The sequence below is a fragment of the Morone saxatilis genome, unplaced genomic scaffold (assembly GCF_004916995.1).
Source record: "Morone saxatilis isolate NCDOM2014 unplaced genomic scaffold, NCSU_SB_2.0 Contig20, whole genome shotgun sequence".
In the NCBI taxonomy this organism is placed as follows: Eukaryota; Metazoa; Chordata; class Actinopteri; family Moronidae; genus Morone; species Morone saxatilis.
The window spans coordinates 9,984,914-10,003,485 of NW_023339763.1; the positions used below are offsets into that span (position 1 = coordinate 9,984,914).

Sequence of the window (18,572 nt, forward strand, 5' to 3'; positions counted from 1 at the left end):
GTGTGGCAGTGTGTGAATATAGTGTTGTGTGTGTGTGTGTGTGTTTGTGTGTGTGTGTGTGTGTGTGCATGTAAACACACTGTCTCATCCAAACAGATTTCACAGCCTCTTTTGGTGTCTGATATCTAATTCTGTTCTCCTTCGCTTTGAAGGATCTTTCAGGCCAGTGCTACACCTCTCTCTCCCACACACACACATACACCTACACTCAGACATTTGCACACCTCTGCTTTAGCACTTTCTCTTCTCTCTCCCTCGCTTTCTGTCAGGGTTGCCATGGAGGGAGGTTTTCTTTGCTGCCATGACAACATGACTTCTCTTTGGTCTCCCCTAACGACAGAAGAACGGAACAGACAGCGCCTAGTGATGTAGATGTTTTTGGAAAGGTATCTCAGTGATTCACACACACAGCTGAAGTCACCTGTCCTACTCTTTGCCAGGGAAGATTAGTGTTGTAACAAGTACTTGGCTCCTTAAGTACAAGTAGCAATACAGCAAAGTAAAAATACACCTACCTAAGTATGACCAGCAAAATACATAAGAAGTATCAAAAGTAAAAGTACTTGTTCAGTAAAATATCTCATGTTGCTGATACATATTTGTAAATCACACTATATATTAAGTGTAAGCAGCATGTTACTGTTGTACTATAAGGGGGGACGGTTTATCTACTTTAAGCTTGGGACAAACCTGAAAACCGGCCAAAAGCTACAAAGACTGGACAAACAGCACATAAAGATTGTTTCCACCAACTTTAGTGTTTGTCAGGGAGAAGCATAAACCTTATGGCTGATTAAATACACTAAACTGCAATTTGCACTACAAAGGCCAAAAAAGGAGGGAAATGAGTTTGTGTGAGATCCTGGATGGACAGGCATGAGCCACAAGGACTGTATAGCTAACAGAGGGATCTAGAGGTGAGTTAAATTTGTAAAACAATGCTAACTTCACAATAGGTAAAGCTGTTTACCATCACAAGTGATGACATCGGTCGCCAAAGTAAATATCAAATTGTTTCAAAAAATCAGTATGAGAACGACTGACAGCAACAAGTGTTAAGATTAGAAACTTCAGATCCACACATGATTTTATGTCCAAACGCCACCTGAGCCAGACTAGAACAGACAACTTGGAACTACTCATAATCTGCTCCATTCTTTAGATACAGACAAGTAGTTTTGTCCAACCAATGGGTCAGGCCAGTCCAAAGGGTCACACAGATAAAACTGTTGTGAGATTATTAATGGAGGAAAGAAGAAAAAACATGGCCGCTACACAAATTTGTACATGGAGTACAAATACTTCAAATTTTTTACTCAGCCTATATACAGTTCTATATACAGATAATGTTCATGTGTGCATGAGATGATCATATCATTACCAATTCTTCCATTTGTTGGTCCACAGCTCTGCTTGCATATCTAACTCTTGAGTGTTTATACAGCAAACTGTCTGAGTCAATAAGTGTATTTCTAAACCAAACTGGCAGTTCAACCTGGTCACACTGAGTTAATTTTAGTAAGCCGAGGGGGAAATGTCAGATGAATAAATATCTTGCTTTTGGTTAAAGCCAATCCACACACAGGAATGTTCTACTTGAGCAGCCATTACACTTTTGAATCACAGATCAAGTACAGTATGTTTTTTTTTTAGCAAAACGACGATGCAACTGTTTTCCTTCCCGATACAGAACTTAGGGTATCACAGCTGCATGCATGCAACTGATTGTGGAAACAGAATCTGTATGATGATACTGACAGAAAACTGTATTTACATAATGACCAATCCCAGATTCCCTTAATAAGGTCAGGATCAGTGCAGATACCAATCAGGCATATTAAATCAATACATCCCTAGCTTTCATCACAACTTCTTACCTTAAGTCTCTCAGACACCCCATCAGTAAAACTGATGGTGAACTCCTCCACCTTGGGAACCTTCAGCCTCTTCTTCTCTGTCTGATACTCTGTGCGAGTTTTCACCACCACCTGAAGGAGAGAGACAATGTTAAAGCAAATACTCAGGGATGCTGAAGGCAGTATGTCAAACATTTGAGAAGATCACTGTACTTCAGACACAATACCAAGGTGCAAGAAGGCAGAAAAACCTTCATTATGGAAAATGAAGAAAAAAATGTAGGTTGCTATTGGATACTGAATCTGGACAAACATAATGCACAGATAATACATATAATAGCACTGTCAATATACAATATCAGTGCAGGGTATTGTAATAGCGGTGAATTCATGGACTTGGCACAGAATCAAACAAAGATGAATTACCCTTAACACCCAACACAGCTAGAAACCATCCTACATACAAAACACTGGTGCCAGGCATATGTTAGAGCTCTACTGTATGTTAATAAGGTCTACTGCCCAGAATCCAAGACTCCCAATCCGAAGGGAAAACAATGTGCTTTGTGCCGGCAACTAGATGGAAAAAAAGAGCCAGGGCAGTACAGCTCTGCCCCAGTACTGTCAATCTTACACTCCTCAAACAAACAGGTTTAGAGGGCTGAGAGGGACACGGGGAAAAAGGCAGAGTGTAACTCCCAAACTCTTACATTTGTCTACTTTTGTGGAAGGTACTAGTTCATAAACTCTTGGTGGGGAAAATGGATGGGATTAATTTGGCAGTAGGTTCCCTTGAGCAAGGTGTCAACCTCCAGTCCCTTGATTGAAGGATATTTCTGTTTGTGCTGCCCCCTAGTAGTCGACATAATGGTTAGTCGCTGAGAAGAGTCTTAGTCATAGCACTTTTCATTAGTCAGATACTGCCCCTCGTCACTGGGACAAAAGTATCAGCGGACCTTTTCTCTTGTAACACAGGGAGTTACTTACTGGTGCACTGTTGCATATGCTAACTGTACTAGCTGCAAAAAAAAAATTGTCTCGTGAACAAAAAGAAAATCCAGGCACAATATAAAAAAGCCTATGAACTGCTGTTTGTTTAGTATTTTAGGCAACCAGTTCCTAAAAGGTGTCTCATTTTGAGACAGTATCAATCGTTCCAGCAAATACCCAAAAACAACATTTGCTTTCAGCAACTGGATATCTGTAAATTGAGATCAGTGCCCACTAGTCCTGTTTAGTACATAACAGAGTGAGAACTTTAGCTAACATAGTGTACAGCAGATTAAGTCATTACAACAACAGAATAAACTAATCAGGAGCTTTTCTACATCTATAATATCTAACATTAAGTATCTGAGTTATCCTCTAAACATTTTCACAATCCACACTTACAAATCCTAATCCTAAAAAAACTGAATTAACTTGTCCCCTCAGCTTTAGCATAGTCTCCTCATTAGTGGCACTGGCTTAAGTGAACAAAAGAGTTGCTTTTACCAGGTTTCACCTCATCACTGCACTTACTAAAAAGAGAAAGTGTCCCCACTGTTTTGTGCATTCATTGTATTTTAATGCACACCAGAGGATGGGGCAGACACAGAGAAAGGTGTACAAATGACAAGGCAGAGGAGAGGTTGGATGGAGAGAAAGAGAACAATGTCTCAGTGTCCTTGTGGCTAATTGCGCTGCTTCCTAGCGGATCCCCGTCACTTTGAGACAAAGCCAGAAAATGCTGTGCACACAAACTGGCTCCACTATCCGAATAACAACGCCATCAATTGGCTCTAGAAAGCTCTTATCTAAGAGTTGAAGGCCGCAGTAGGTGTACTGACTACAGTGCATTTGATTGGACCCCCGGGGCTCCGGAGCCTTGTGGCGTTCGGTGCAGCAACACCCGATGTCAGGCTTGTCATAGTCATAACTAATGTCCTAATTTTGCTTTCTCATTTTTTGACTCATTTCACAATAATGTGCTAAGGGGCCCTTTAGGTTTCAAACACAGCAGCGCTTTATGTTGCTTCATTACTTTCTCCCCTCCTGTACCTCTCGCCCCTTTATTTCATATTACCTAATGAAGTGGCGATCAATCAATGTTGCCTCATTTGCACAGCCCTTTAGCTATAGGCAGCTCATAGAAATCTACTGAACAAAGTGGCACATTCTCTGATTAGACAAGTCCAAATACTTTCTGGGAAACCATTAATATACAAACAATTAAATCTCGTTTTAACAAAGCTTGATGTAAAAAACATCATATAAATGATGCAGCCATGAACAGTCGCGACAGGATGAATGAAAATATAATTACAACTTGCGTTCGTAATATTGCACAGAGGTAGCACCTTATTTTTCATTTGTGATTTGTCATGAGAATATATTTTAATTATATATAATTTATATTTATTTCTTAGCCACAGTAACGGCGTATCTTTAGGGATGGCAATGTTGGATGCTCGGCCCCCTACTTTTTTGTCCAAACTAAAATACCTTTAAACAATAGGATGGCCATAAAATATTGTAGCGACATTCATGGTCCCCCAGAGGATGAACCCAAATTACTTTGGTAATCCCCCGACTTTTTTGTCCCCAAGAGTTTGACATTTACTTTAAGTGAAAGATACGGTAAGTGAGATATAATAGATAAATAAACTCATAGGGTGGATCACCATGAAATCTGTCATACTTACCAGATGCAACTGGTACTCAAATGTGTTTTATAACAACTAAATATCTGTGGCACTCCAGATGAACACCTGATTGTCCATTGGGGCAACTAATAACTGCCATGATCAAACAGCAAAATAAATTGTTTTTATTGCTGTAGGCTGTTATCAAAGCTGGAAGGCTAAATTGCGTATGCAGTAGGATAGCATTTAATCAGTTAAATCCCCTATAAGTCCCTCAATGATGATAGATTTGTACCCCCTTTTCTTTAAGCTGCTTACCCCAAACCGAAATTGCTGTACCAAAACACTGGTGACTGCCACTGATTTACCCAAATCCTTGTTAACTTACTGTATCTGTGCCGTTTCAGTTGCATATTGTAACTGTGAAATATGTTAAATCATAATTATTTTCACAGAATATCAGTGTTGTTCACACCATTACACCCAAACTTCAGTTTTGTTTCCCAGTGCTGTACCGTGTGGGTACCAAGTATTTCCAAAAATACGTACAGTCTAGTTTATTTCTCCTTTCCTCTAAAATGCCCATTTTTTACTACTGTGTTCCTCAACGTTTTCTTCCACTACCTACATTTAAGTATCAGGAACAATGTTACTGTACTCGACCCTAAAATGTGTTTTTTGAGCTGTAAACTGAATTATATGACTGTACTTTGATGATACACATCAATATTTGTGTTCAAATTGACATTATTATAAAATTCATGAAAATCTGCATTTTGTGGGTTAAAAATGGCTCAACACACCCTCTACTGTCTTAAAAACGTAAAGGGTGATTTACACTTTTTACGTTTTAAGACAAATGCTGAGATAGAGTCGACCGTTTGTGGCAACTCTACATCACAACAATTATATAAAGAAACAGTGCCTCCTTTAATCAGAGAAGGGTGGCCCTCCTCCTCAAGCTTCCGCGTGAAACTGCTGCGCTCATTTTCAAATGTATACCGATCGAGGTGCATCATTCACAGGAGTTTTTTGCTAGTATTTTTATGCTGCAGTGGTTTGGACGTGTGCTTTAGATGCTGTAGAAACACCAATTGACTGCAATAATTACCACAATCCCGCGCACTGACAGTCCCCCCGATGGACCCACTCACATACTGCAGAGTTAGCCTTTCTGAGCTTAGCTACAATACAAGAACCACACAGAAACTTTTACAAACAACCGTCAAAGTGCTTCAATGGACCTTAAAATCTCCAGCAGACTAGTTTGCTGTTTTCTAGCGCGGACACGGCGAGTGTGACAGCAGCTGCTCAACAGCTCGGTGTTTCTGCTACACTGCTGTGGTCAATCTCTCAATCACTCTGGTCGGTGTCAAGGCCATGCCCCCTAAAGTCACTGTCCTCTGCAGGTCCCTGATGTTTTTTTGCTGAGAGAAAGGGAGCTAGCAGATCAAAATTGTAGTTACACAGTAAATGATTGATTGATTGCAGGTTTGCACTGCAGTGTTATCATGAATTGTAATAACTTTGGTGATCTACTGACTTTTTATCTCAACTTTTATTCCTCTTACAATTTTCTTAAACACAAGCATAAAAGCCTCATATGGTGACTGTGGGCTTGTTTTAATTTAATATCTTCACTTACCTGACCTTTTAATATGTCAGTAAGATTGACACAAACCTCTACATCAGTAACAGGAAGGTAAATGAATCCAGTGCATGCATGAACAGCAGAGGCTGCAAAATTTCCCGAGGGAATCTATTTACAGATATTCAATTAGTCATGTATAGTTTGTGCAAACATCTTCATTCACTGTGACCTTTTAATATCTCCACGACTGACACAGAGTCCCTTAGATCTGTAATAGAGCTCCACAATTAATTTCTGTGTGGTGAAATGACTGCTGCCACACAATGTGATGCTGGATGCTTTTAAAGTCAATAAGACTTGGTATATGCTTCTTTTTTTTTTAAGCACTTTAGAGCTTTTTAAGAAGTCATTTTTATATTTGAGTGGATAAATGAGAGTTTGAATGACACATGAAGAAGTAGAAAAGTACATGTCAGAAAAGACAGTTTTAGCTTGTCAAACTGAGCCAGCGACTCTCTCTCTCTCTCTGTCTCTCTATCTTTGTGCCTCCAATCACAGTATTTTTTTAGATTTGATATTCCCTGTGGAAAAGCTGTCAAAACTTTTCTCTTCTCCCTGCCTTCCACAGTATGTTATTCCTCAGACCTGTTATCACTATGATTGCTGTTTCATTTTTCATCCCCAAAGACTGAGCTGCGGGAGAGTTCGTCTTTGGTGAAGTTTCAGTGTGGAAGGCAGCTGCAGACATTTTTTTTTTTTTTGGACATGCTTGATTTAAGTCGTTCTTTCCTTGTGAAAAGAGCAGTGAATGACAGCCACATAAAAAGCAGGGGGGATCCATCCATGTGGCAACATGAGATCTAAGAGGATGAAGTGATGATATATATAATCAAAGGTGGTTAATAAACATCTCTATTAGTGTTTGGATATTTGGTTGACTTGAATTAGACACCCCTGCAGACACAAATGACAAGTAACTCTAGAATAAGGTATGCATTATTTGCAAATATGGGTTTTCGAAGTAATTTACTTACACAATAATATATTTCAGAGGATGTGATTATAATACTGAGTTAATCATATCTCTTACTTATACAGTCTTTATCTAACACATTATATATTTGTGTAAAACCTAAAAAAATAAAAAATAAATTACCACTTGGGGACAGCGGACACAAGCAGTAAACACAAGATTATCACCTTTTAAATTGATATTGTCATTAGCAAACAGTTACCTATGTATACATTAAGCAGGTATGGAGCAACATAGCTTTCATTTGGAGTTGTGTTTATTCAAAAATTTACTCTCCAACTCAAACTAAGTCAAATATCTGGCTCTTTAACTCCACTAGGTTCACCAGTCAGTCGCTAACTGTCTGTCTTCCATTTATTGTTGGAGAGGACGCCTACAGTAGGGGTTTTTAGAGCTTTTTTGCTGAAAGCAGCTGCCTGAGGCCACTAAAAATTATCCTAAAATCAAAACAATGAGCTGAAAGATGCTAAAAGGCTCAGTAGAGCTGAGAGGAACTGCAGAGTTAGGTGATAATCACTATGAGCAACAATTTTCACATGCATGGTAATTTAATACATTGTTAATATAAAAATAATGATTATACCAGCTTAAAAGAGAAAATCTTTATACCATTACAAATAAACCACAACAATCAGTGGACTCACTCCCAAAACCCACTGTTGGTCTCTAGCAGTGCTGATTATTTCTTCATCCAGGTAAGTAAGAGCAGTTATTTGCATTCCCCAGGCATGTGAGGTGTACACCAATCTCTAGCTACACAGCTAGAATAAAAACCAGCATGGCTCAAAGTCCTGAAGAGCACTGGACCAACAGGCAGCACTAGAGTACTGTTACACAGTATACAGGGGCAAAGAGTGGCTGTAAGAGTATTAAATATATAGTTTTTCATTACTTCAAATATAAAAGATATTAATATTTCCCTTGTTGCAGTTGGTTCCTCCTATTTTTTAACAAATGTGTAAATGCGTTTTTTAACATTTCTACAAGTTTGTGTTCAATTTAAATGTGAAAACTAATTTCCACATGAGTGCATGCAGTACTTGATATTAAATTGGCTTATTATTTTCAATTATTTTTAATAAAAGTTTGATTCAATGATCAAACTTTAATTAAAAATCTTTATTAATGTTAGAGCTGAAACGATTAGTTGATTCAGCAACTACTTTCATAACTGTTTAAGTCGTTATTGAAGCACAAATACCAAACATTCTTCCCCGCAACTCACTCTATTGTGAGGATTTACTGCATTTCTTTCTTTTATGTGATCATGGACTGAATAGACCTTTTTCACAGCAGTCCTTTTGACACAAGACATTAGGTTATTACCGTTCCCCTCCATTTAGTGTAGCAGAGCCTTTCCAGTGAGTCAACATGCACAATAACAGCATCCTGACTATGTTTGACTTGAATGAAATGAAACGTTGATTGGTATCATTGATAACACCTGTATTTACCCTACTATTGTATGTCAAAATGGCTGCTGTGAAGACGTCTGTGTCTATATTTTGATGTTTTGGACTGTTGGTCAGACAAAGCAAGCGGTTGGTAGTGTCTTGATGTCCCTTAACCCTAACCCTAACCCTAACCCCTTGTCACATATTTCACTATTTTTTGACATTTCATGGACCAAACAACTGGTAGCTAATCAAAAATAATGTTAGTTGTAGCCCTAATGAAATAGATTTGATGATAAATATAACATGTAAGATGAATATGAATTACATATAAAATAGCTTTACATTACCCATTGACAAAGCCTGACCTTTGACAATTAACATTTTGGTCAAATATATGCTAGTGAGTCCTTACTATAATACATTTAGTTGCCTTTAGAAGTCACAGCTACTCCTCTGTGCACAGCTAGCCAGATAAATTATAAAATAGGTTATGTATAATTTTCGCTCATTTGTCAAATTAAACTTGGATGGAGGTTCATCTGGTTATGAGGCCTCATATTGTCACAACACATAAGAAATCATTCATTGATGCATTACTGATTTAACATGCTGACTGGGGATCCTTGCTCCCAGGAATTCCCTAATTTATGAGGATAAGAACACATTGCAGTAAAGATGAAGATGAGACTGCTCCGAAGGAACTGATTAGAGAAACAAGAAAAGGATGAGGGTGAGGGGTAAGGAGACATGTTGGACAGGAAATGGCATAGCCTTTGAAGCAGATCTTTGTACCTGAGCTTTGATCTCAGAGAAATGAAAAAATAAAAAGAATAAATGAAGAAAAAAAGATCTGTGTGTCTTTCTGATACAAACTATCTCTATGTCTCTCCTCGCCCCTCTGGTTGTTGTTTTTTTTATAAACTACCAGCAATCCAATCAAGATATTGGTGACCCAGTGGTGGCTGAGATGCGTCCCTGCCCAGATGGAATACAATCTAATACCTCTCTAATGCCTCAGCCCCTGTAGGCCCCAGCAGCCTTGTTATTGTGTGTGTGTCAGTATGTGTATGAACTTCACTTCAAATATCCCTGGGTAACCCTGTAGTCGGGGAGGTCACACAGTCATCAGGCAGGATCAGGGTGAAAACAGCTGGGGTCGTATTTGTAAAGCTTCTCAGAACCGCACTGCTGCTCTGAGGTACTAGACAGGTCACGTGACCCAATAAACCTCGCTTTAGCTTTAAAGGACAGACAGGGCAAAACTGGTCTGAGATCAGATTCTGAAAGGCTGATAAAAGCTGATTAACAATGAACTCTTTCTGGGTGGGGTGGCTGGCAAAAACAACAACAACCTTAAATTCAGGGAGATTATCATCACAAAGACATTGACGGGCCATATTTTTAGGTTTAGAGAGAGAGACCCTCAAATAGATATGGTTTCCTACAACACTTTTACTGTCATTAAAGTGGCTATAATTGCTATTTTTTGAAAAACAATCTTTCAAATAATGTGACAATCTAAAAGTGGTTGTTCTTAGAGATGAACTTACAGAGAATTACCACCTGAATCTATAGCTCCCCTCAGCTTTACTGAGCTTTATACTGAGTTACAGCTCATTGTTTATCTGTCCAGCCCTAAACTTTACTGTTTTAGTTCTCTCCCCACTCTCATAGAGAGAAACTCACTGCACACTGCTCAGCAGCAAACATCAGACAACTAGCCTGTGATTCCCTAAATGTTTCCCTAAGGAGTTGGTATAAACCAAAAACAGAGCTAAAATACAGCTAACATTTGATCAGGTGGCCAGAAACATGACAAAAAAAGTTATAATAATATATTAGCCAATATTAGCTCATTGTACATATATCAATGTTAGTGAATATGTTAGCTGATAAATGACAAGAAAATAAAGAACAGACATGCCAATGATTATACTGTAAAATGTCCAGACTAGTACATTTCTATATCACAACTGTAAATAAAAACAAGGGGACCTCATCAATTATGTTCTTTTATGTTATGGGTTATGTATAGAAACTTAAAAGTTTAACTACACTCTTTAATTCTGCTAGCTCTATAACTTTCTGCAAATGTAAAAAATACATCAGAGACCTGCAAAGGACAGTGCCTGTATGGGGCGTGGCCTCCACACTGGCCGGAGTAAGTGACAGACTGACCACAGTAGTGTAGCAGGAACAGCAAGCTGGTAGTCAGAGCTAACCAGCAAGGGTGGAGTACCTCTTTAATATCTGCTGATATTTTCACATTTTTTAAACTCCACTTGCTTCAAAAATCCTGTATTGATCAGGCTAGAGTCAATAAGCAACTGTTTGCTAACCACATCATGAAGGATGTAAGTTTGTAAGGATTATAACTTTGAAGCAGGATTACTAACTATTACTCAAAACATATCGTATCAAAAGGACAACAAAATACTGCTACATGGTATTTTAAAATGACAGAGTGTGATCATACACATAGTAGGATAAAGTACAGTGTGCAGAATTTCCATTAAATGAACTGTGATAGCCATCATCAACACTTCCCACGCTCTGACGTCTAATTACAGATTTCATTATTATTTCTCTTGGCCTCTGTTGTGTTCATGCATCACTTGCCAGGAAGACAAATTCTCACACTTACAGCTGGAGACACATTCAAAGATTTAGTGGCAAATTGACCTTTAAAACTCCCACACTGTCCCATGTCAAAACAAATGGACCCAATCCCATTTGCATAATGATTTATAAAAAGGACATTTTTGGTTAATGCTTGTAAGTATGGACGATTTAAACCAGCTTATACATGCAGCAGCTGAATTAACAATTTCTCAGTCCTCTCAAGCAAGTGAGCAGCATACAAAATCTGCATCATCTGTCAGCGAGTGTATCCAGAAGCAACAAGCAACAACAATCTTTGTGCCTGCGTCTCCCTGGGCATGTAAAAATTCACTGATAGTCAACGAAACAGCAAGCCTTCTTCTTCTCTGACCTCTTTTCCTTTCAAATGTCAACGACAATAACTCTCTGGTATATCACAGTTACTTACACACCACCCAGGCTATTCTCTCTGTCTCTCTACCTGTTCAGGTAATCAGTAAAACACAATTTCACAGTACAGTGCCATGGCAATGCAGCTTTGACCACAGTATATAGCGATGTAATTGAGTCTAGTGATTTAATCAGAGTAAAATGACTGACAGCTCTATGAATTGGTGCCTGTTGACAGAATAGATTTGTCAATCATACATTTTTACATGCCTGTAATGTATACACACACACACACACACACACACACACACACACACACACCTTCAGAATGCACTTAAGCTCCACTGTGAATGAAAAGCCTTCCTGTGTGTTCTCCTGTGTGTGAGCGAGTGCACTGAATGACAAGTCTGCCCGGTTAACAGGTATATGAAATGGAAAGAGATTGTGCCTCCCTAAGCAGAATACACAGTCAGGGTTCAGGCTGTACGGTATGTTTCTTTCTGCAGAAGCACAAATGGAAGTCCGCTTTGTGGGGTTGTTTTCTGTAAACCATATACAATAGAACTACTTGAAGAGCTTAATCCCAAAATTAAACATCCATCATGTGAATCATGTAATACCTTGGACATCATAATATAAAAGGTTTCTGCACTTTCAAGTTTCTGTATTGTAAAAAGGTGCCACACAATGCAATCTTTACTCACTTCATGTGATGTTTTTCCCGCTTTTGCAGGAATCACTCTAAACTATTTCAGTCAAACATATAATATATGTAACATTTCCACATAAAAATGTCTATAAATGCTAGGGCTATGTTATATATTTTGTTGAGTTGTGTACTTACATTATCCCAAATGTTTCCAATAAATCTCAAACCCAGAGAAATCCGTACCGTACTTCCTACTTAGTTAAAGCCACTAGTTGCTATAACGTCCACCTAAGCATGGGATACGTTCGATACGTCAGTGAGTGAGAAAGGAAGTCGGTGAAACGTAAATTAAACTTTAGTACATTACCTAACCCCCTAGCGACAGAAATTTCATACTGTAGGTTTTCAGGGGATAAAGTCTGCTTGTTTTGATAATATGAGCAGAGGGGCTGGGATTTCTTTCAAAAAAATCTGATGTAGGGCTGCTAATCATGCAAATTTTCATCATCGATTAATCTGTAAGTAAAGATTTTGATCAGGCAATTAATCATTTATTCATATAATGAGTATAAACAAGTAAGAAAATGCCAATCATAAATTGTCTGAGCCTGAGTGGGCATCATCTGTTTTCTTCAACCAACAATCCAAAACCACAAGACATGTTGGGCACTATGCTCATTCACATTCTGCGAGAGAGATACAGATGAAAAGATCAATACCACTCATGTCTGTATGGTGGAGCCAGCAGCAGTTACCTTAACTTAGCATAAAATCTGGAAGGGGGGAACAGCTAGTCTGGTTCTGTTAAAGTTCAGAAAATCCACCTACCAGCTGCTCTAAAGCACACACTGTTTTACATGCATGTACATGTTTGTTTAATCTACAAAAAACGAAATGTAAAACTGACGTATTTTGGTTTTACAGGACGTTATGTGCCGTGCTGTTTCTTAGCAGTTCTTTCCTGGAGTCAAGATATAACGTGTTAATTAGTGAGCTTTAAAAGTGCAGGATGGTGACTTTTGTTATCATTAGAGACAAGTTAGCTCATTCAACTTGCTTCCAGTCTTTGTGCTAAGATAACCAGCAGCTGGTTGCTTTTCTAATCTAACATAACTAAAGGCTAACTGAGAGGGTAGAGAGATGATTTTATGTGGGTTGGATTTCCTGAAAGGGAATCCATATTGTTGTAGCATTAATATAAAGTAGCTATTAAACTGTATTCCCTTTTTAAAACTGAATTGATTGTGCTATTAGACTCCAGTCCCAAGCCCTATTAAGTGGAGTGTAGAGGTCTGAATAATGTCTTGAGATACCTAATAAGATGAGAGCCAACTTACTGGTGCAATGATTTTATGATAAAGTCCTCTTGGGAGTTCTAGTTCTGTTAGTATACAGACATATGGATTCATATAGCTTTCAAATTAAATCATCACACTGTAACTGTTGCCTTGAAACAATGTCCCACAATGCATGCATAATAAAGCTTTCATATGTGCGAGGAGCGTCAATGAGCTTGCCTATTGTCTAATTCCATTAATTTTCATAATGTGTAATCAGTGCAGCTCTCTGTCCCCGACCCCATAGAAACACCAATCGGCTCTTCACTTGCAATGCCGCCATGGTAACTGGATTAACGAGCGGCGGTACAGTTACTATGGGATGTCGAGATGATAAATGACAGTCTGTCTGGCACCAAATCTGTCTCCTAATCTCAGCTGGAAAACAAAGGACATGGCTAGGAGACAGCTGAGATGAATGAATGTGTGAATGAATGAAACACTGTGGGTGTGTGTAGGTGTATGTGTGTGTGTGTTGGGAGGGTTATTCAGCATAGAAAGGTTTGAGGACAACGTAGGTCAACAGCATTGAGTTGATAGAAACAGGAGATTTAGACAAACAGATAGATGCAAAAAACAAGCAAAACTCTCCCTTTGACACACACACACACACACACACAAACAGGTTGTAGTCTCTCACCTTGTCAGGTGCTTGGCTCTGGAGGCTGCCAACATCCAGTGGAGTGATGAGGGGAACATTTTGAAAGCCGTCCTCCACGCTCACAGGTTTGGCCCCTTTGTCTTGAAGATTACTCCCCAGTTTCACCATCTTTCAACCGCCCTTATATATTCCTTTATTTCCCTGAAGACTGCTCCTGAATGGAGGAGGTGTTGAGAAAGGATGGTTTTACCTCACAGCCTTTCAGGTCAAGGAAACCTGGCACTTGCTGTGACTATTTGATAGAGATTATAGTGTAACAGGAGATTAACTATTAATGATTTTTAACGTGATTGTAGCCTTAAAGTACATATACATGAATACTGTTGAACAAATTGATTAAAAAAATACAGTTTTGTTGGCAGACATGGCAATTAAATTCGGAGCTTGTGGTTAATTAGAAAACGATTGGAAGAAAACACAAAAAAACAAGCACATTTTGTTTGCAATGTAAACGTATCTCGGACTATATTCACAGGAAACCAAAGAGAAGAAACAAACCTCCGCCAATGGCATCATCCACCACCTTTCTCCTTAACAAAAAAACAACATAAAATGTATCCCCACAACAACAACAACAAAAAAACAATAAAAACAGTAAAAAAAAATTAAAAAAAAAACAGCTACTTACAGCTGGTCGTCCTTGTCCGTCCGGGTGCTCTGTGCTGCGGCAGTGTCTGTGGCAGCAGGCGGAGGGGGAGCGCGGATAAGGAGCAGGTAAGGCTGGAGGCTGCGCTGCGGTGTCGCTGCTGCTGATGCTGCGGGAAAGGAACGCTGCACCGCCGGAGACAAACTGGATGTGTGGCGGCAGGTTTTCCTAGCAGCAGGCTGCAGCCCAACCCCCTAATCCAAACACAGCCTCTTCCTCACCGCGCTGCTACACCCAGCCGCTGGAGCTGCCACTAGGGGGATTCTTTTTTATTTTTTTTCCCCCCCCTTGCGGGTTGTTTGTTTGGCCAGTAGTGAAAGCTGATTAAGTTGCCTTTCCATGATGCTCGTAAACTTAAGCCGTGCTGATGAGGATGAGGCAACAACCTGGCAGTTATGGCATTACTGAATAATAGGCTCTTATAAAAGATACATGTTTTAAGAATTAAGAAGATTTTTATATATATACATAAATTATCAGAGCAGCTCTATGAAAGATGTGTATGCAGAGTAAAGTAAGTAAGTAAAATAGAAAATACATTATTTTTAATTTCATTCCCAAACAAAAAAATCACACTTTTCCATTTGTAAATTTGAAAGAGACAAATATCCTGGGACAACAGATCAGACATTAAATATTTCCCACAGTTCTTGAAGACAGCATGAACCATGTGCCACGCAAATTGGTTATCTTGGTCCTACAGCTCCACCTGGTGGTTCAATGAGTGACACACAGTCAGACTTGAGAACCTCTAAAAAAGAAAACTATATTAACTACATACATATTAATGGTGTCAGAGTGTGAAACCATCTGAGAGGCAGATGCTGAGATTTTTTATGTGTTTGTTTGGGAAACGGAGAGAAAATTATTTGAGATAAGTTGTTTCTCCTAGCAAATTTATGTGATAAATAAATAAATCATAAAAGCGAATTAAACATCCTTAAGTATGGTAATATAAATATAAATCAAAAAGGCAAGTAAAAGCTAATTCACAAATAAATATTTGAAAAAGGGAATTCAAACAAGATGATTACTTCAGGTAATTTATGTGCCCTGACAGAGAGGACTATAATTCAGCCAAATTTAGCAATATGACCTATGATTGGTATCTGTGCACATATATATTTCCAGAATACCATAATTTTTCATTATGCTTTGAATAAACACATCATGTATGTATTTTGTATTTTTTTTCAACACAAGGTTGTGCCACAAAATTAAGGTTTGCAGTCCTTTCATCCAACACATAGAAAAATGAAACAAACCTGTGAAACAACCTGAAAAAATGTCTCTGCAAAACACAAGCTGTTCTCTCTGTTCTCTCTGTCCTATATCCAGAGTTTTTCCTTACTCGAATTGAGGGTCTGTTAGATGTTGTACAGATTGTGAAACCCCCTGAGGCAAATTGTAATTTGTGATTTGGGGCTATATAAATCAAATTTGACTTGACTTGAGTAGATCTCTCTAATCAGATGTTTAACAGAATCACAGTGAAATATTCAGAAACATAATTTTCTCTCTCCTTTGCCCTCCATCTCTGCCCCATGACACTATTTTGAACAATTTATCCCTTCAAGACCCGTATCACTTCACGCCTCACATTCTCCTGTGTTGTATGATAACTTCGCTACAGCTACGAAATATTTAATGTACTCTTCCAACCCCTGCCTGCTTTCCTTGGTGGACCTGTTTACCTGCAATGCTTCATTTGCTTAGCATGCTCCCATCCAACTTTCCTATGCCTGAATCAACAAGTCTGCCTGCCCTCATGGACAACAAGGATATTTGCATGCATGGACAATGAGGGCATGTTTTTATCTTCCAGAGAGTCTGCTGCCAACCCCTCCAACACCTCCCCTGCATTGATATGTTATAGTAGTTTGTAAAGATGATGTAGTCTGAGCCCATGTAGGCCGATCTCTGGAAGACTGACAGCACTACACCATGGCATTCTTCCAGCTGACAACATGTTGGCTATCTATCTCGTCCTTGGATCAACCTGAAAGTAGGGAACCTAACCGTTCACTAATTAAGCACAAGGAAATCAAACAACTTCCACCTGGCAGTCCAATCTGTAATGGTGGTTAATGCCAGGGTGTTCTCAAAGCTTCAGTCTTCACTGGAGAAACAGTACCCTCTGTTTGTTTTGTGCTATATGGTAATACAGCTAATTTCCTTATGTTTATTTCCTGGCACCGTCTGAGAAGCTCCTCGTTTGTGTATGCAAATATGTCATATTGATTTTTTAACCTTTAAGTAGATATTACCAAGATGTTCTGTCTTGTAGTAATTTGTCTAAGAAGTGTAATGGTTGCATTCATGTTAGTAGGCGTGGAGAAGATCTGTATTCTGTTAATCCAGCATCCGTATCCCTCGGTACTCTCACCTGGAAAGGTCGTTTGCTACTGCACTCTATTAAGTCTTCTTCAAATCTCAAAGCTGTTTCATACAGCCTGCAGTTTATGCCAGTAGAATCTCATTTCAACAAATTATCATCAGGTGTGAAAGAAAAGGGAATTGTACATGAAATATATTCGTGCCAGCACATTAAATGACGTTTCGATGAGCAACAATCACACTTTTTGTCACACTCAACAGTGCCAGGTGCAACCAGATGGTGGTGATACTGAGCCATCGGTCACTTTGTTACATTTTTTTCTGGAATTTGAAAACAACACATGACCCAGTCAGCTATTGCTTTGATTGTTGGAGAGCATGTCAGGTTTTTATGGATTCACAAAGTGAATGACATGTGTGCCTTGGCCTTAAACTGAGGGTTTATTATAAATTGTTGGAAAGAAATTCTTCACATGACTAAGTCACAAGTACTTTACTCAATTCAGTGGAAAAGAGAAAAGTAAAAAGTAAAAAAGTGAAAAGTAGGTTGACGATTCAGGGTGGATAAGTATTTATGAAAAGATTTAAACACATTATTACATTAGCTATATATTCAAACAGATGACCCAGGCCTTCTAAACATAGTGGTATCCCACCAAAGTAGCTGATCATCATGTCAGTTTTATTCATATAGCCCAATGTCACAAATTACAAATATGCCTGAGAGGGCTTTATAATCTGTACAACACCCACCATCCTTAGATCATTGATTGAAGAGAATTTAAGTCCAGTAAAGAGTCAGTCCATCTTAAAGCTTTTTTGATGGCTGGGAAAGACTGCAAGTGTAAAGGCAAACTTAAAACTTTTTGATACATTTAACAAATGGGACCAGAATCGATTGATAGTATAATCTGTGTCTGTACATTTAGTTTATTAACTCAGTTAAGTGGATTTAGAGTTAAAGATTCAGTGTGTAACATTTAGGAGGATCTGTTGGCAGAAATGGAATATAATAATCATAGATATGTTTTCTTATAGTATAATCAGCTGAACATGATAATCGTGTTGTTGTTACTTTAGAATGACCCGTTTTTAATCTACAGTTGGAACAGGTCCTCTTCTACAGTCTGCCATTTTTAACCACCACGTTTCTCTAGTCGCCCAGAACGGACTAGTTAAACACTGAATCTAGACAGGGCCTTTTGTTTTTTTTCCAAGTTTCGCAGCAACCTTAGTTTCTCTTACATGCTTGGAAGGCTGAACAGTTCAGTTGGTTGCAATCTGCATCTTCATCATTAGATGCCACTAAATCTTATACACTGGACCTTTACCAGCCAAAAATCTTATTTTTGCTGATGTTCAGTGACGCAAAAGTAGACTCCAAGGTGTGGTCAGTACACTATGGCATCACTGCTGGCTGTGGACAATGACAACAACAAACGTGATGTTT

At 38.7% G+C, this 18,572-nt stretch overlaps 1 protein-coding gene across 1 annotated transcript in view; it reads right to left on the reverse strand.

Annotated features, from left to right (window-relative positions):
- The window catches only part of nsg2 (neuronal vesicle trafficking associated 2), a 39,242-nt gene extending 24,203 nt beyond the window's left edge, over positions 1–15,039 (reverse strand). Inside the window, exons 1-3 of the mRNA XM_035666026.1 lie at positions 14,768–15,039; positions 14,119–14,293; positions 1,878–1,988 (exon numbers count right to left, since the gene is read on the reverse strand). Of these exons, the coding sequence (XP_035521919.1) occupies positions 1,878–1,988; positions 14,119–14,247 (240 nt within the window). The 5' untranslated portion in view covers positions 14,248–14,293; positions 14,768–15,039. The remainder of the gene's footprint in view (positions 1–1,877; positions 1,989–14,118; positions 14,294–14,767) is intronic.
- Between the last annotated feature and the right edge of the window lie 3,533 nt (positions 15,040–18,572).